This window comes from Salvelinus sp. IW2-2015, linkage group LG32 (assembly GCF_002910315.2).
Source record: "Salvelinus sp. IW2-2015 linkage group LG32, ASM291031v2, whole genome shotgun sequence".
NCBI classification, from domain to species: Eukaryota; Metazoa; Chordata; class Actinopteri; order Salmoniformes; family Salmonidae; genus Salvelinus; species Salvelinus sp. IW2-2015.
The window spans coordinates 13180243-13197063 of NC_036871.1; the positions used below are offsets into that span (position 1 = coordinate 13180243).

General features: G+C 44.4%; 2 protein-coding genes across 3 annotated transcripts in view; one reads left to right on the forward strand and one right to left on the reverse strand.

Moving 5' to 3' along the window:
• The window catches only part of sap130b (Sin3A-associated protein b), a 24201-nt gene extending 19349 nt beyond the window's left edge, over positions 1 to 4852 (forward strand). The window contains exons 17-19 of the mRNA XM_023977431.2: positions 1320 to 1423; positions 1779 to 1892; positions 2290 to 4852. Coding sequence (XP_023833199.1) covers positions 1320 to 1423; positions 1779 to 1892; positions 2290 to 2448 — 377 coding nt within the window. The 3' untranslated portion in view covers positions 2449 to 4852. The remainder of the gene's footprint in view (positions 1 to 1319; positions 1424 to 1778; positions 1893 to 2289) is intronic.
• LOC111956802 (uncharacterized) overlaps positions 830 to 16821 on the reverse strand; it is a 17574-nt gene continuing 1582 nt past the window's right edge. The window contains exons 2-10 of one of the 2 annotated variants that reach the window (XM_023977433.2): positions 15714 to 15771; positions 12913 to 13074; positions 10118 to 10315; positions 8476 to 8667; positions 8263 to 8352; positions 8007 to 8139; positions 7870 to 7917; positions 6132 to 7762; positions 830 to 5889 (exon numbers count right to left, since the gene is read on the reverse strand). In XM_023977433.2, the coding sequence (XP_023833201.1) occupies positions 5824 to 5889; positions 6132 to 7762; positions 7870 to 7917; positions 8007 to 8139; positions 8263 to 8352; positions 8476 to 8667; positions 10118 to 10315; positions 12913 to 13074; positions 15714 to 15771 (2578 nt within the window). In that variant the 3' untranslated portion in view covers positions 830 to 5823. Of the gene's footprint in view, positions 5890 to 6131; positions 7763 to 7869; positions 7918 to 8006; positions 8143 to 8262; positions 8353 to 8475; positions 8668 to 10117; positions 10316 to 12912; positions 13075 to 15713; positions 15772 to 16821 lie in introns of both variants that reach the window. The other variant, XM_023977432.2, reaches the window with a different exon arrangement.

The window sequence follows — 16821 nt, forward strand, 5'->3', positions numbered from 1 at the left end:
AATGCGATACGTCATAAACCGAAGCACTGCTCTGTCTACACAATGATCTTCCCATTCGGCAGTGACTGTAACATCACATTGACCAGCACACACCATACCAAACTACTATCAATCTATCCCCTGCTAAAACGCTCGTTATATATCATATCTGCTGGTTTTCGAGACCTTTCATCACCACTTTTCAAACTACTAGGACAGAATGTTTATTGAAGGAATTCTCTTCAAGTTCCTCAATTTGTTTACGGCTCTTAAATCACTTATTACCCGCTTTCTTCAAAAAACKATTTCACTGCCACGTGAATTCCATAACTACTAACAAGAAACAGACAACCACTACGTCACCCACATTCAAGAACAACTCATTCTGAATTACCTACAGAGGCCCTATGATCTGGAACTCCCGCCTGAATATGCCAAGCTATCCCTGTCATTGTACTGAAAACATTTGAGGCACCTACTGTCCATCACAGCTCTACACCCTAGTAGTTGGACTTTCTGCTTAGATTTTATTTTATTTGACCTCTTTTGCATTTATTTTGTWTATTTGTCTACACTGCTTAGTCTGTGTGATTTATGACCACTGGGAGGCCGAGTGCCTCCCGACATGCCCTTTTGGGCTTTTTTCCCCCTCCTGCACGTATTCTTTTTTTACTGTGTAAAAACTAAAAACTGTCTTTCTATTTTGCAATTAAATTAACTAAAAACTAAATTTATATTATAAAATGTGCTTTTCGAGAGACTGAAATTCACTTTTTGGGGGGACTGAAATTGTATTATGGGTCTGAAATGTGCTTATTGAGGACTGAAATGGCAGTGATGCTCTAGATGCTTTTTGATGTTGAATTGTTTATTCATTATTTTGTTTGGACAACTAAATTACACAACAATTATTACAACAACATCACACAAGGTTATTATACTCACCAGATGGTAAGATGCATACATAGCAAAACATTTAGAAATCACACACACACACACACACACACACATCAAGAGGACAACTTTTCTTGTGCTATGTGCACTGTGAAGCCAAACTGGAAGGTGTAGTATGCTATGAAAGCGAATGTCATTTGACTTAACGTTTTTGGAGACGTCACAAAATGCTAATCAGGGAAATGCTATTTACCTTGCTAGCAAATGRCCAGTCACTTTCATAGCACACACATTACATGAATAGGGCCTGGAGTTTATCCCTGCCATGTAATTTGACCAGGAAAAACTCCTGACCCTAGTTATAGTTAAATAGCTTAATGGTGTGTGTTGTTGAAGGTATTACTGTATTATAATATGGCTTTAATGGTGCGTTGTCATGGTTTCAGAGGAGAAGAAGGGCACCCTGCAGGACGTAGCCAATCAGAAAGGGGTGGTGTGCAGAGCGCAGGGCTGGAAGATGCACCTGTGTGCTGCACAGCTCATGCAGCTGGTGAGAGAAACACTACTTCCATTTTACAATGATCTWTGTATAATAGAGAGTACAGTTACTCAGTGCTGTCAACTTTTAAGCACTATGAAAAGACAACTTAAGAGTTATGAATTTGGAGGTGGAGCGAAAATGGATGCCACTTAAATTGTACCCAAGTGGATCTCGTTGTCTCGCGTCAGAGAGAGCGACGACCGTCTGCACTGATGGTGCTTCATGGTAACGCATCACCTTATGACGTAGCTGTCGGAAGACAATGAAGTGAGTTTAAAACTAGATCTTCTTAGAACAAGATACTTGTCCTCCTGAATAAGTCAGTTGTGGTGTTGGTCTTTATACGTCTCCTCTCTATCGYTAGACTAATCTGGAGCATGACGTGTACAGCCGCCTCACGACCCTCCAAGAGGGTCTGATCCCAAAGAAGAAGGCCGGGTCGGATGATGACCTGCACCGTATCAATGAGCTCATACAGGTCAGCGGTCAAACACACGACAACACAGCTTTTACAAATAAATCCATGCACGTCTGCTGCTCATGGGTAGGAACAGAGTTTTCTCAGACCACGTGACCTAACCAGGAAAGACTCTAGGACCTAGTTATAGCCTACAAACCCCATACGTTTTYTCATCACTATCTGACTGACCACAAGTTTACAATATCTAAGAACTCGCTATTCGCATAAACACTACTACTACACACTATTATAACCAGGCATGMCGCCATGTATCAGTATTTGGTCTGGTTTTGATCAATTCCACAGGCAGCTTTATACCATTTCTGAGGACTCGAGGGAAATTCTACCTGGGCCTCGTCTTTGTTATGAATGTCAGTCAGCCATTTTGAATTGTCTCTCCCTCCCCTTTCCCCAGGGTAACATGCAGCGCTGTAAGCTGGTGATGGACCAGATCACTGAGGCTAGAGACACCATGATGAAGGTGCTGGACCACAAGGAGAAAGTCATGAAGCTAATCAACAAGAATGGTGGAGCCAAGAAGGTCAACAAGCTGAAGCGCAAGGACAAAGCCTAGAACAGAGGTGGGACAACCAAGCCTAGGCTAACCCCTGTACTCTTCTCTTTTTGAGGACCGCACTAGTCTACACCCCTCACTGATCTGACCATGATTTGACCATGGACAACTGGCAGATTGTGGCAGTATGGTGTCTGGGGTTACTTGTTAGCTGTGCGCGACCGTCCAACCACTCTTGACCTAGAACTGTGACCTAGAACCGAGACCCAGGTGGTCGGCAGAAGGAACAGATACAGTTCCACTATGTCCAAGTGGGGAGCTTGTCAACGGACAGGAATGTACAAGTATTAAGACTGCTTCAGGAAGTTGGTATGTCCTCAGTTGTTGATTGGATGGCGGGTAGAATTATTATGATTTGATTGGTTGAACGATGGCCTAGAGGCGATGCACTATGTTGAATTAATACCCTTGAACATTGTGTGGTGTTTTGTGTGGTGTAAAGCATTGATATGGGTTGGTGAACTATCATCAAGTACTTGTGACGTAATACATGTGTAAATCTATACAATGTATTTATCCTTACTTCACTCTGGTAATGGGATCCAATCAGAAGTGTGCTACCATTTACAGTAATTGGAAATGTCACTACGGTCCAAATGAAGAGTTTTGTATATCACAGTATTCCACAGCTCTTGGGACAAATATATATATGTCAAATACTTTGTCATGTGCTTGTTTTAGCTTTGAGTTAGCCGTCTGGCAAACTGAATCAAGTACAGCTTACGTATTTGACCCCAGGTTCAACGTAGTATTCTCTAAGTAAAGATTGTAAAAGAAAGTGCAACTGTCATCTCTTCTATACCTTTCACTGAGTACGTGTTACTCTATTTGGGACAAAATATTTAAGGGATGCCTTTTCTACTGCTATCAGTAGCTGAGTGTACAATGTCTGTAAACCTATAGGGACAATGTACTTTAGGGGGCTTTAACTTGGAATGTTGTACAAGTATTCTTCTTGGTTTGTGGGCAGAGGGAAAGACACTAAAACTGCAACAGTGTTATTCGTGGCAGTCTGACATTTCAAATGAAGACATGACTAGCATTTTGATGCATCTCCTAATCAATCATACAGTATCAGACCGGAAGAGGCGAAGCGAGAGGTTTTACTCCGCCCAATATCGTTCCACGAAAATAAGCCCACAAAGTGAGGAATTTTTGTATGGAGGTCAATGAGTTTGGTCGAATTTGGTCAACAAAAAAATTTAACTAGTTAGCTACGTGAGGCTTATTTGATTGAATATAAGTTTCGCAATGATACGGTTGTTACGAATGCACTGACGTAAGTGGATTCTCGTGACATTACGGCAACTTCGGAAAATATAAATAAATAGCTTTTATATCGAGTTGTGCCTGCTGTTATAGAGAGAGATGTAGTWCTTATCATGGGTATCACCTGTTTTAGCATGGACATTGCAATTGAGGGCTTCYACCATTTTAAAGTAGTCAACTGGGTGGGGATTTCTGAGTTGGGAGCAATCAACTAATGAAGAAAATGTACTACTTTAAAATGGAGATGTAACCCTGATGCTATAATGGCACAGATACAAAGATGAGTCCTCCATCTCTATGGCCTGTTGTTCAAACGCGCATCTGCCCTCTTTGGCTAGAATGGTCCCACCTGATCGCGCCTCGTTCTGCCTGCCTTCCATCTTTTGAGAACACRTATTTCCATTAGAGCGGTTACTCCATGAGTCTACAGTAGATAAAAGTTGAATAAGGATAGATCTGTTGTCCTCAGTCGCTACATGTCTATTGTCTATTAATGTTCTAATTCTAAGTAAGCATGCAAAATATTGCTAGACAGTCAATGAGGAGTGTCTCGTTATAGAGTTATTTGCTGAAGAACACAAGTTCTTTTAAATGTAAATGGACATGTTTTTATGAAACCAATATGAACTGTGAATATACAAGTATACCCACTCATCAAAAGTGACGCTATTATTTGACGCCTTTGGTGTATGGTAGTTGATTACATCAATACAAGGTCATCTGTAGCTTCTGAACAACCTTCAGTGGCAGGAAGGTTCTTTTGTGCTTTTTGTATGCCATATCTTGTTGATTCTGTATAGTATCAACTATGTTTTGATAAAATATGGATTAAGAACTGTATGAAACAAGGTGAAATTGTGCGTCCATGGGCTTATATTGTGCATATGCACACAATGTACAGTATCTATACATTCTTTAATGTTGTATGTGTAAAAATAAGTAGATTTTGTTGATTAAATGGACTTTTTGTATATTTTTTTTACCGAGCAGGTTTGCTAGTGTATTTTTCATTTATTTGACTATGCGTTGTAGCTTATGGTGAATGTGTATTACATGCAGTTGGGTCTAGATTATTACAYTCTGTTTGTTTGTTTTGCCATTCCMCATCACTGCAATAAAGACACTTTGTACTAAGCATGTGGTGTGTTGTGTTGGCAGTACCAGTACGCAAAAATGGGAGTTCATTTTGTAACTATATGGATATTTGCACACTGTATGAACGGTTCATTTACAGTAGTATGTGTGAAAGATTAGCCACTCACTCACTTTGTACTCCCCTAAATTGATCTATGTATTACTGGCCCAGGCAGTCTGAGAAAGTACATACCGATGTATATACATGTAGTTGTTCTGGCTTGGCTCGCGCTATGTCACATTGGTAGTTAGAATATAGTCAACCAGGACAGTGCAAATCCGGTCGTGGAAGGTCCAAGGGATGTTAAACTGTTATGTAACAATTTGTATTGGCCACAATTGGCTTTACTTATTAATTATCAGTTGACTAATAAARTTGAACACAAAACTGCTCAGACCCTGCATTCTACCAACCTGGTTTTCTCACCTCCCTCAAAAGTAATCAGTTGTATTTGCAGACAGCTCAACTCCAAACTATTCACTCCATCCTTTTCCCTATCCCTTGGCACCTCATATACTGTATATCGGATAAAGGATGGATGGTTGACGAGTTTCAGGATAATAAATCCTTTTGTTTTCATGCAATTCAAACTCGAGSTCTTAGGGATGTGGAATTGTATGTWCTCACCTCTGAGAACCTACTGCATTTGGTCCCAGATTCAATACTGTATTGCAACTTTAACAGGGTGTAGAACAAACCAAGGCCGTATAACTGCAAAGCTTCCATCAGCAATTAATAACTCAACTTAGAATCATCAAATTATGATTTTCAATKAACATATCAATCACATTCAAATCAATGCAATGTTGCAACCCTTGACTAGGAGTCAAGGTGAATCATGCCAGGTTGGAGAAAAGCGACTCTCTCCTTTCTCTCATTCCTTCCTTCACCTGCTTCATCTACTTCCCCATTGTTGGGCAGTACTGCAGTAGACTCATGGCCAGACTGGTGACTTCTTCCCAGGGAATGGTTCATTTGTCCAGGCTGTGTGTGCGGGGTTTGACTGGGCCAAAGGACAAGGATTCCCTGGAGTTGGTCTGTGAGGCAAGAATACAAATGATAGTTAAAGTTACTGTCACTGGATCGTAAACAGTAAAATATTCACACATGCACACACTAACACACACACACACACACACACACATCCATGCTTGCACACAAACCCACAGCTACACACACCCTCTTACAGTACACCACATTCACAACTATACATTAAACACACACACACATCCAGAACACACATGTCCACAGAGTGTCAAACAACAGAAGAGCCACTGACCTTAGCAGTCGTCCAGTCAGAAACGGTGTCTACAGACTCGGAGTGGGCGGTGTCTCTCACTCTGAATTGAAAGTTGTTTGGACCAGCGGGGTTTCCCGGTCTAGACTCACAGGGGTAGAGGTCAGTGGCGACTTCAGGGTTATCACTATAACTACTGCTTCCAAACACAAGGTCCAGGTCCAGTAGGTTGCTTCCAGCTGCCATAGTTTGTACTGTTCCTAATGGGTCAGACRCTGTAGGATTGTTACAGTCTGACTCAGCAACACTGTTGGCTCTGCTGAGTTCCAGACCAAGGAGATCCATTGTTGCAGTWTTATTGGGTTCTGAACTATAGGGGTCCATTGAAGCAGCGTTACTGAAATCGAAGCTAAAGGAGTCCCTTGTGTTATTGTTGTCTTCAAGGTTTGTATCATCGCTGCTGTGTAAGTCGACGATAGATTGGTTGTCAGTCTCAAAACTTAAGAGTTTGAAACCATAGGGGTCAAATGTGTCTCGGTCGGTGGCATGAGATGTATGTCCAAACCCGTAAGGGTCGAACACGTCTTGGTTCTCAGATTGAGCAGTAGGCTCAAATTCGTAAGGATCAAATGAKGCTTGGTTGTCAGCTTCTTCATCGCTGAGTTCAGCGGCAAAAGGATCTAGGATCTCTTCGCTGTGGTGTTCGGGGCTGAGTTTAAATCCATAGTTGTACGAAGTTTGACTACTGGGCTCGTAGTTGGGCTCGTAGTTCAGCTCAAAACTGTTGTTGCCGAAGCTGAATTTACTGTTGTGTTCAGCTGAGCTGGTAAGAGGGTCCATCCCGATAGCACTGTCCAGCTCTGAATCAGCAGAGGGGTTGGAAGAACCTGGATCACAGCCTTCAGCTTTGGGAGTGTCTGGCTCTTCTACAAGGTCAGCYGACGCTCCCCCTTTGAGGCGTCTAGGTGGACGGACCGGGCGGGTTGGTACAGGAGGGCTGGGTTCAGGAAGGTCGCATCCACCTGTTCCGGCAGGTTCTGAGTCACAAGCCTGAATCCCAACASGGTTGCTGGGTTCCACGGAGTCGTACCCAGGTGGCACCAGGTCAAAGTCAACTGGTATAGATCCAAGAGTGATGTCAATCTCTTCTATGTCGGAAGGAGGGGATACTGCGTTGATGTCAAACTCGTATCCATTGGGGTCAGATTCGGTGGAGAAGTTAGGTCCAGCAGCCCAGGTGTTGGCCCTGGATGCTTGACTGAAGGGTTCGCGCCCAGAAGCTACGCCGGGTTCATCTGCGTCATCTAATTCAGTTTCCAAGGAACAAGTTTGAGCTGCGTAGATGGGCTTGAAACCCAAGCGTTCGGTCATGATCAAGGTTTGGGGCTCAACGAAGGAGAGTTCAACAGCGTCCGTGTGAACAGTGTCCAGATCCTCCCTGCTGTAACTGATTTCTATGTCGCTGGATTCGTCTTCGTCGGGGAACTCGGACTCGAAGCACTGGGTGCCGGTGGAGGCTTTGTTCTCAGCGCAGGAGAGGCTGTTGTCTGTCTCRTCGTTAGATCCAGGTTCCAAGCGGGTGTCCGGATCAGTGGAGGGATAGGGCTCCTCTGACCCCTCTGGAAAGAGGATGTCTGCAGCGAAGGGGTCCGTGCCTTTGAACGGGTCATCATCTACGATAAAGGATCAGTCGCAAACAGAATTAGAGGCCTGGATAATGCTCTAGCGTATCATTATAATCAATCAGATTGTCAAAGTTTTAGATATGAACTTCACTCACCAGATTTATCCGTTTTGGCAAAGAGGTCGTCATCTTTGAAAAGGTAATCTGCAAAAAGAAAAGAATCATCATCCCCATCATCATCACCACCACCATAATCATCATCATCAAATCATATGGAACAGATAGATACTCACGTTCAGATTCACAGTGAATGAAGGGRTCAGGGTGGTAGAAGTCGAGCTCTTCGACTGCTATGCTACTGGTGGATCGTGTTTGGGAAATCTTTTCTTCATCCTCCATTTTCTCTTCCTTTTCTCCCTTATCCTTCTGCTAGAGAGGTATAGGTTAAACATTTCTCACAGTTTAAGGGAGTTTTCCTCATACATCCAGTCTCTTCAAAATTATTTTTGGTTTACAGTACATTACACTGAGGTAATACGGTAGCCATACCTTTGGTGTGCTTGGTGTAATTGTCTCCTCCTCCTCTTCTTGTGTATCAGCCAATCCGTTCTTAGCGCGAGCCGCACACCCAAGGTTTGCCTGTGAAAAGAGAGAATAGGCAACTCATTTCAAAGCCCGTAGGACCCATAATTCAAGCTATCCCAAGTTTTATGGGTTTGATGGACATCATGTGGGATTTAAACACTTTTGTATGAAACATACCAGGATTTCAGCRTAGACAGGCAGTGATTGGCTCCTGCCCCATGACCTGGCTGGTACAGCGGGGACGTCAAGAGTTCCGTCCTCTGTCCTGAGGCTGCTGGGGGATGTGTCGATTGGCTCCACCTGCTGGTGGTCTGGCAGTGTTGCATCTCCCGTCCGCTCCCCACTCAGTATACTGAGCGTCTGCTCCTCCTAGTCCACAGCAGTCATCGACGAAATTAATTATTTGTCATATATATAGATTACCAGTCAAAAGTTTGGAAACACCTATTCATTCAAGGGTTTTTCTTTATTTTTACTATTTCCTACATTGTAGAATAATAGTGAAGACATCAAAACTATGAAATAACAYATATGGAATCATGTAGTAACCAAAAAAGAAATATAGTACCATGAGTGTGCAAAGCTGTCATCAAGGCAAAGGGTGGCTACTTTGAAGAATCACAAATATAAAATATATTTGGTTACTACATGATTCCATATGTGTTATTGCATAGTTTTGATGTCTTCACTATTATTCTACAATGTAGAAAATAGTCAAAATAAAGAAAAACCCTTGAAKGAGTAGGTRTGTCCAAACYTTTGACTGGTATTGTACATCTTAGAGAAGTCTATGCATGTGTTAGCTTTGCCCAGAACAGTAAGAGATGGGGGCAGGCCTTATGCTCCACTTGGCACGGTAAAGACCAAGTAAGTAAGTGGTTGGGCTTGAGTGCTAGGCACATGGCTATTCAAAGACCTTGTGCTTGTCTTTATCCAATAAAATAGACCTTTTGAACTCTTCCTGAATCAATGACTGTTATCTACTTAAAGATTACGTCTGGTACATCATCAGCAAACAAAAGAAACCCAGCTGATATTAAATATCGGTCCACTACAGCTTCAAGGCTTTTTCTCATGAGACAGAATGATTAAAAGGAACAAAAATCAACATGGAGGATCAATAACACACACAACGGATYGATGTGACCAGCCTCTTCACTCTCCAGTCCTGTGACAACACAGATCAATACACTGGGGGGGCATGATGAAGGCTACACATTAATCACCTGTCAGCAGGGGACTGAAATAACAATGAATCCCCACCCCCTGCCGGTCTGACTGAACCGCTTTATATTAGTATTCTCATGTAACAGAGGTGGTTTGGAGTACCTTCGCCTGAGACCTGAAGCTTTAGCTCAGCGGGCTAACACAGAGGAGACTTGGGTTTCAACCTCAGTCGGTCACACCCACATATACTGTAGCCTGATACCATATTCTTATATTCGCTCTGCATCCTGGCATTCTAGGAAACCCTAGAGGCTATCTTACTTCAAGGGTTCCAGTTGCCACATGAGGAGAATAGCAGGAGACACAGTGGCAGGAAAAATCAGAGGCCATGGTCCAATTCTSTTAATGGGCTTTACAAGCTCGAATACTCTCCCTTGTGACCATAGCCCAGGGCTTGTTCTCTGTTTTTTGTGACCACTGACCCTTTTGATGAGTGCAGGACTGGATCAATGAACTCATGAAAGACTACCCTATTGTAATGCTGTCATCAATCCAATCCTTCCATAGCAGGTATTTCTGGAAGGACAATGAGTTCATAACCAGAGTGGGATATATTTGGAAGGGATGGGTCTTCAACTAAAGACACGTCCACCTGTAAAATCTCCTCATATGATTGGCTGATGGACTCCTCCAGAGGGATGGTGCGTTCGCCCGCCTCCTCCACCTTCCCCTGGGCCCGTCTGACCTCCATCTTCAGCTGTTTGAGTTTCCTCCTGGCCCGGGCCAGCTCCCTCTCATACTCCTCCACCTTTGTTTCCCGGGCCACCTCCTCCGCCTGCAGGGAAAGAATCTGTAAGGAGGGAAGAAGTGGGACAGAGGAGGAGAGGAGGAGACAGCAGAGTCAGAGGGAGATAACGTGGGAGCCGTGAAAGGGTAGCAATAATAACATGGATGAATATAATCTTTATTMATTTGAAGATTGGAGAATAGGTTTGAACTGACCACAAACCAACTAAGGACTGGATTCAATCTGTAGTGCTGAAGATAAGCTTTGTGGTGTGATTGTAATTTAAAGGCAATGTTTACGCGTTTACCGAGATTGCGTTCACTAACAATTGAAACCTTCCATTTCAACTGCGCTACAAAGCTAATCTTCAGCGCTATGCATTGAATCCAGCTCCAAATCTGTCTATGGTTGGTAGAGGTCTTTGTTGTTCAGTGTCCTCGCCAATAGAGCACAGATGAAAATATGGAATAAACTTTTACTGATGCAAATGACCATTCACTCATAAAAACAGTACTTGTTATGTTTCATTCAGTAAGAGGCTGATTCAGACAGGTGTTGCTCCCTTGCGCGCACTGATTTTAAAAAATGTAACCGCTGAAAACCCGCCCACTTGTTGGCCAACGGATTTTCTCCTCGAGTTTCCTTCAATAGGGTTTTCAGTACGTTAATCTTCAACCATCCCTTTAAATACTGTGTTCCTTTAATAGGAATTTTCGACAGGCTCACTAGAATCGAGTGAACAAGTTCAGAATATTAGGGATCAATTGAAAGAAAGTCATCTAAATATTTGCATATTCGTCTCTTTTTCAGCACCAATTGGTAGATTAAAATATACTCTGATCTTCTAGATTATTCAGGTTAGGAAAGTCTTTATGAATCATGCAAAAGCYGGGATGGAGAGCCTTTACACAAAAAATACACTACATGACTCGTCGAACATCTTATTCCAAAATCATGGGCATTAATATGGAGTTGGTCCCCAATTTGCTGCTATAACAACCTCCACTCTTCTGGKAAGSCTTTCYACTTGATGTTGGAACATTGCTGAGGGGACTTGCTTTCATTCAGCCACAAGTGCATTAGTGAGGTCGGGCACTGATGTTGGGTGATTAGGCYTGGCTCGCAGTCGGCGTTCCAATTCTTCTCAAAGGTGTTCGATGGGGTTGAGGTCAGGGCTCTGTGCAGGCMAGTCAAGTTCTTCCACACCGATCTCAACAAACAATTTCTRTATGGACCTCGCTTTGTGCATGGGTGCATTGTCATGCTGAAACAGAAAAGGGCCYTCCCCAAACTGTTGCCACAAGGTTTTAAGCACAGAATTGTCTAGAATGTCATTGTATGCKGTAGAGTTAAGATTTCCCTGCACTGCAACTAAGGGGCCTAGCCCAAACCATGAAAAACAGCCCCAGACCATTATTCCTCCTCCACCAAATTTTACAGATGGGGAAGGTAGCGTTCTCCTGGCATCTGTCAAACCCAGATTCGTCCGTCAGACTGMCAGATGGTGAAGCATGATTCATCACTCCAGAGAACGCATTTCAGCCGACGCTTGGCATTGCGCATGTTGATCTTAGGCTTGTGTGCAGATGCTCGGCCATGGAAACCCATTTAACGAAGCTCCTGACAAACAGTTATTGTGCTGACACTGCTTCCAGAGGCAGTTTTGAACTCTGTAGTAAGTGTTGCAACCGAGGACAGGCGATTTTTACGCGCTACACACTTCAGCACTCGGCAGTCCCGTTCTGTGAGCTTGCTCCTAGACGTTTCCACTTCACAATAACAGCACTTACAGTTGACCAGGGCAGCTCTAGCAGGGCAGAAATTTGACGAACTGACTTGTTGGAAAGGTGGAATCCTATGACAGTGCCATGTTGAAAGTCACTGAGCTCTTCAGTAAGGCCATTCTGCTGCCAATGTTTGTCTATGGAGATTGCATGGCKGTGTRCTCAATTTTATACACCTGTCAGCAATGAGTGTGGCTGAAATAGTCGAATCCAATAATTTGAAGGGGTGTCCACATACTTTTGTATATGTAGTGTATATTGGTGAATCAAAAAGACAGTGGTTTGATTCATCCTGAAAGTTGCCATATTCAGTTTTTCAATCCATGAAAAATTGGAAGGTGAGAAAAGGCTACAATATGGGTTGAACATATAKAAATCTATACCTATCTACAAATCTACCTTCGCTAATCATGGAACTGTGATGACAACAGTCCAGTCGTCGTGAACCGTGCATACTGCTACGTATGGTCTGCGTTCCATAAGGATTCAAATAGGCTACATGTCTCAAATGATTGCACAACTTGTTAGAACATTAGCTTCATATGATCCACTATTGCTMGCGACCCTCAGGAACAACCCCACGGACGTGWCAGAGGAAAGAAAGGTAAACTAATGATGTAATGAGATGTAAAATGTAGGCTACAAATTGAAGGCAACTAACACTAAAGTGACAGTTRTTATGTATGTTGGTATTACTGACACACCTCTGCCACACAMACGTATAACTTGCTGGCATGTTTAAGTTCAAGGTCAGAATACGCGTAGAGAGAAAAGAGCATGAAAAGGGAATTCAATTCAATTTACATGTGTGCAACTTAAGTCTGAATTCCCTCCTAASAGCAGCCATAGCAGCTGTTATCTCTGTGTGTGTCTCACCTGCTGGCTCTCTTGGACGCACTCCAGCCTGGTCAGTTTGAGCTGGTCCTCCAGCTCCATCCTGTGCTGCTCCAGCTTCTCCAGGGTCTCCTCCAGCTCCCGGCGGTCTCCCCGCTGCTCCTCCAGCTCAATGCCCTCCTGCTGCACGGCATCCTGCAGGTCCTGGTGGGGTGGAACACACAGGCAGGTGGAGGGAGGGATGGATGGAGGAGTGGAGAGATGAAGAGAGGGAGAGATGGAGGGACAGCAGGGGCAGATGGAGCAGAGCGAGAATGGAGGGGTGGAAAGAATGGAAGGACACGTGGACAGATTCAAAGAAAGCAGGACCAGATAGAGAGGGAATGGGGAGAGAGTGTGAGAGAGAGAAAGAAACAAGGGCCAGATGGAGAGGGGTGGGAAAAGATGGAGTGGCAGTAGGAGCAGAATGGAGTAGAGGGCAGCAGTGGCAGAGAGAGCAGGGAAGGAGGAGGGTGGGAGGGAGGGAGGAGGAGGAGTAGAGAGAGAGAGAGAGAGAGAGAGAGAGAGAGAGAGAGAGAGAGAGAGAGGAGAGGAGAAAAGAATCAGTTGGTTATGAAAATCTGAGGAGATAGAGGCTAGAGACAGACAGCTACTCAAAGTCCCTTTCACTGCAGAATAAGGCTTATTGGAGTGATGCTTTTCATTAATTTTACACAGCAGTATTTCAACCTGATCTCCATTCTAAAAAGAGAATGATTAGACTTCTAACTGACTGGAGGGAAAACTGCCAAGAAAGAGGGGGATGGGCAGAAAATAGAAAGGGAAGTGGGAAGGGAGAGGGGAGAGAGAGGAGAGAGAGAGAGAGAGAGAGAGAGGAGAGGGGGGGGGAGGGGGGGTAGTGTAAGAGCCAAAGTTCAAGCAATGCTTGAGGCACTTTCCTAGCGAGTATCCAGGGCTCTATATGATGGTATTCTGATAATGAGCTTGTCGATACACTAGGTGCGAGAGGTGTTATGAATGACAGACAATGTGCTGTACTAACGCAGATAATGACTTTATATTCACAGGCACTTTCAACCTTCAACTGCTGGATTCTGTTTTTAGCTGGAAAGTCTAAAGAGATTATAGTGAGCGAAGTAAAGCAAAGTAAAGAGAGAAATAAAATCTCGCTGTAGTGACTCAGACCTGCATAAACCATGAGAGAGCTGTTTCACTCAGGCTCAATATGCACAGCTCATCCTGACAGTTGGCTATTGTCTGGAAAGGATTTCAGCCCTTCTGCTCAAGGTCTAAAAGATGTCACTAGGGGATCAAGTGGTGATATTTTGGGGAATCATCCCAGATAGCAAGCTACACAGGGACAATTTTAGGCCAACTTGCAATCTTGCTAAACAAATCGGGACATTTTCCCAACGTCAAGTTGCTACCTTGGATGGAAGGGCACTTAATAATTCACTTGAGTAGCCTTCATAATTGTTTGGTCCTGGTCAGTCCCTGGATGGAGACCAGGTGCTGCTGGAGTGGTGTTGGAGGCCAGTAGGGAGGCACTCTTTCCTCTGGTCTAAAAACAAAGATCCCAATCCCCAGGGCAGTGATTGGGGACAGCTCTGCTGTAGGGTGCCGTCTTTCGGATGGGACGTTAAACGGTGTCCTGACTCTCTCTGAGGTCATTAAGATCCCATGGCACTTATCGTAAGAGTAGGGGTGTTAACCCCGGTGTCCTGGCTAAATTCCCAATCCCTGGCCCTCAACCATCACGGTCACCTAATAATCCCCAGTTTACAATTGGCTCATTCAATCCCCTTCCTCTCCCTGTAACTATTCCAGGTCGTTGCTGTGCAAATGAAGAACGTGTTCTCAGTCAACTTACCTGGTAAAATAACGGTAAAATAAATAAAATAAAATAAAAATAATGCTACAATGCATCTATCATGCATCTACTACCATTTATGCACAAAGTAGTTAATTCTGCACTGTGACRTTGTAGCTATTTGACAGCAGGAAAACACAGCGGATCAGGGCCTGTATTCCCAAAGACCTGATCCTAGATCAGCATTCCCTTTAGAATACAAGCCCAGTAGCATAGACATTTGCAACAGTCATATTTTAATAATACCACTAGCTGAGAGACAGGAAATCAGTTTTGGGTGAGATCATGTCGAGGCCACCTCTCGGTAGTCAAAGAGATGCTGTTGCCGGGGGATACAGAGCTCCATCCCAGGTTGTTGCCGGGTTACAAAAATAGAATCTCACACATTGACATCTCGACAGGTAGCGGTGCACGCAAAATGTTCACAGTGTACTGTAGTTGAAATAATGACAGTCTTTCCTATGATGCTGGGATGGGCATTCCTATGACGCTGAAGGACACCAGTAGACACGATCTGTATTCTCATGGCCAGATGGTCCTCTGTAAATGCAGAGCTCGCCTGCTCCAAAAGGAAGGCGCGATAGAGAAAAGGATTTGGAGATATGTCAAAGGGAATCTGCATATTTAAGCCTAGCGATTCCCTAAAGGATTACTAATACCTGTACTTTAATCTGTGCACRCCTTCCTCAATCTTCACACACAGAACAACATGACAACACAGAAGACTCTCAGCTAAGAGACCTGCTCCGTACAGTACTGTATGCTCATGTAAGGTGCCATTAGAAACCCTGCAYATCCTGATCAGGCTCGCACATAACACGTACACCTTGCTGTAGGCAGTGAAACATGAGAGCGCACACAGATGCGCACACAGACGTGAACAGTCAGACGTGCGCTCACACACGCGCGCACACACACGCGCACACACACACGCGCACACTGTGGGAATGTAATAGGAAACGTGTGGCCTTACTCTGATTTCTCCAGTCTTCCGAGCAACACACTCGTCCTGTTCCACAAAGTCCTTGTCCCTGGGGGACCAGCAGAGAAGACAGGAATGTTTAAGGAGGGATGAAACTGATGCTGCACCTAACCATCCCCCCTTACCTTCATCTCCACCTCCCCCTTCTCCCTTCCCCTCTTCCCCAGCCTCCATCCCCACTCTATCCATTCTCATTAGTCTGTCAGTCAAACAGACGRTGCATATGGAAACTGAGGCAGGCTGTGTGTGTGTTGTGTGTATGTATGGGCACCAGGCAATAAAAGAGGGAGGGGAGAAGGGGAGACAGAGAGTGAGAATGTACCAACTAAGCTTGTGCAGAGGGGTTGCATGTAGATGGAGAATGAGTCAGAGAGGGAGGGTTGTCCATCCATGACAGGAGTATTAACTACCTCCTCCTCCCCCTATCTTCCTCCTCTCATACTATCATTCTCCTCCYCCTATCGTCCCCCTCTCATATTATGATTCTCCTCCCTTCACCTCCCCTCTCAAAACACTATCCGTCATCCCCCCATACCTGATTCAGCACCGTGAAGGGTTAACAATCATAAGAAATAATGGGAATGTGCCATTCCTCAAGAACATGCTGTCAAACCACAGTATGAGAGGCATTACTTGTTCATTAACCATTTCCTTGATTCAGAATGTATCTAACAAAGCTAAGTTAATATCACAGCACTGTGTTACATTGTATTATCCCTGTTGTCTCTCTATGCAAATTACTGTTTGCTCCAACCTGCAGAGGAAGGGCTAGAAAAGGGAAGCGGGTTAGAGGAAGGGGTAGAGGAAGGGGCTAGAGGGAAGGGCTAGAGGAAGGGGTAGAGAAAGGGGCCAGAGGAGGGGTTAAGAGGAAGGGTTAGAGGAAGGGGTTAGAGGAAGGCTCGAGGAAGGGCTAGAGGAAGGGGCCAGAGGAAGGGGGCTAGAGGAAGGGGCTAGAGGAAGGGCGTTAGAGGAAGGGCTAGAGGAAGGGAGAAGGGTTAGAGGAAGGGGCTAGAGGAGGGGCAGAGGAAGGGGTCTAGAGGAAGGGGCCATAGAGGAAAGGGGCTAGGGGAAGGGGCCAGAGGAAGGGGCTAGAGGGAAG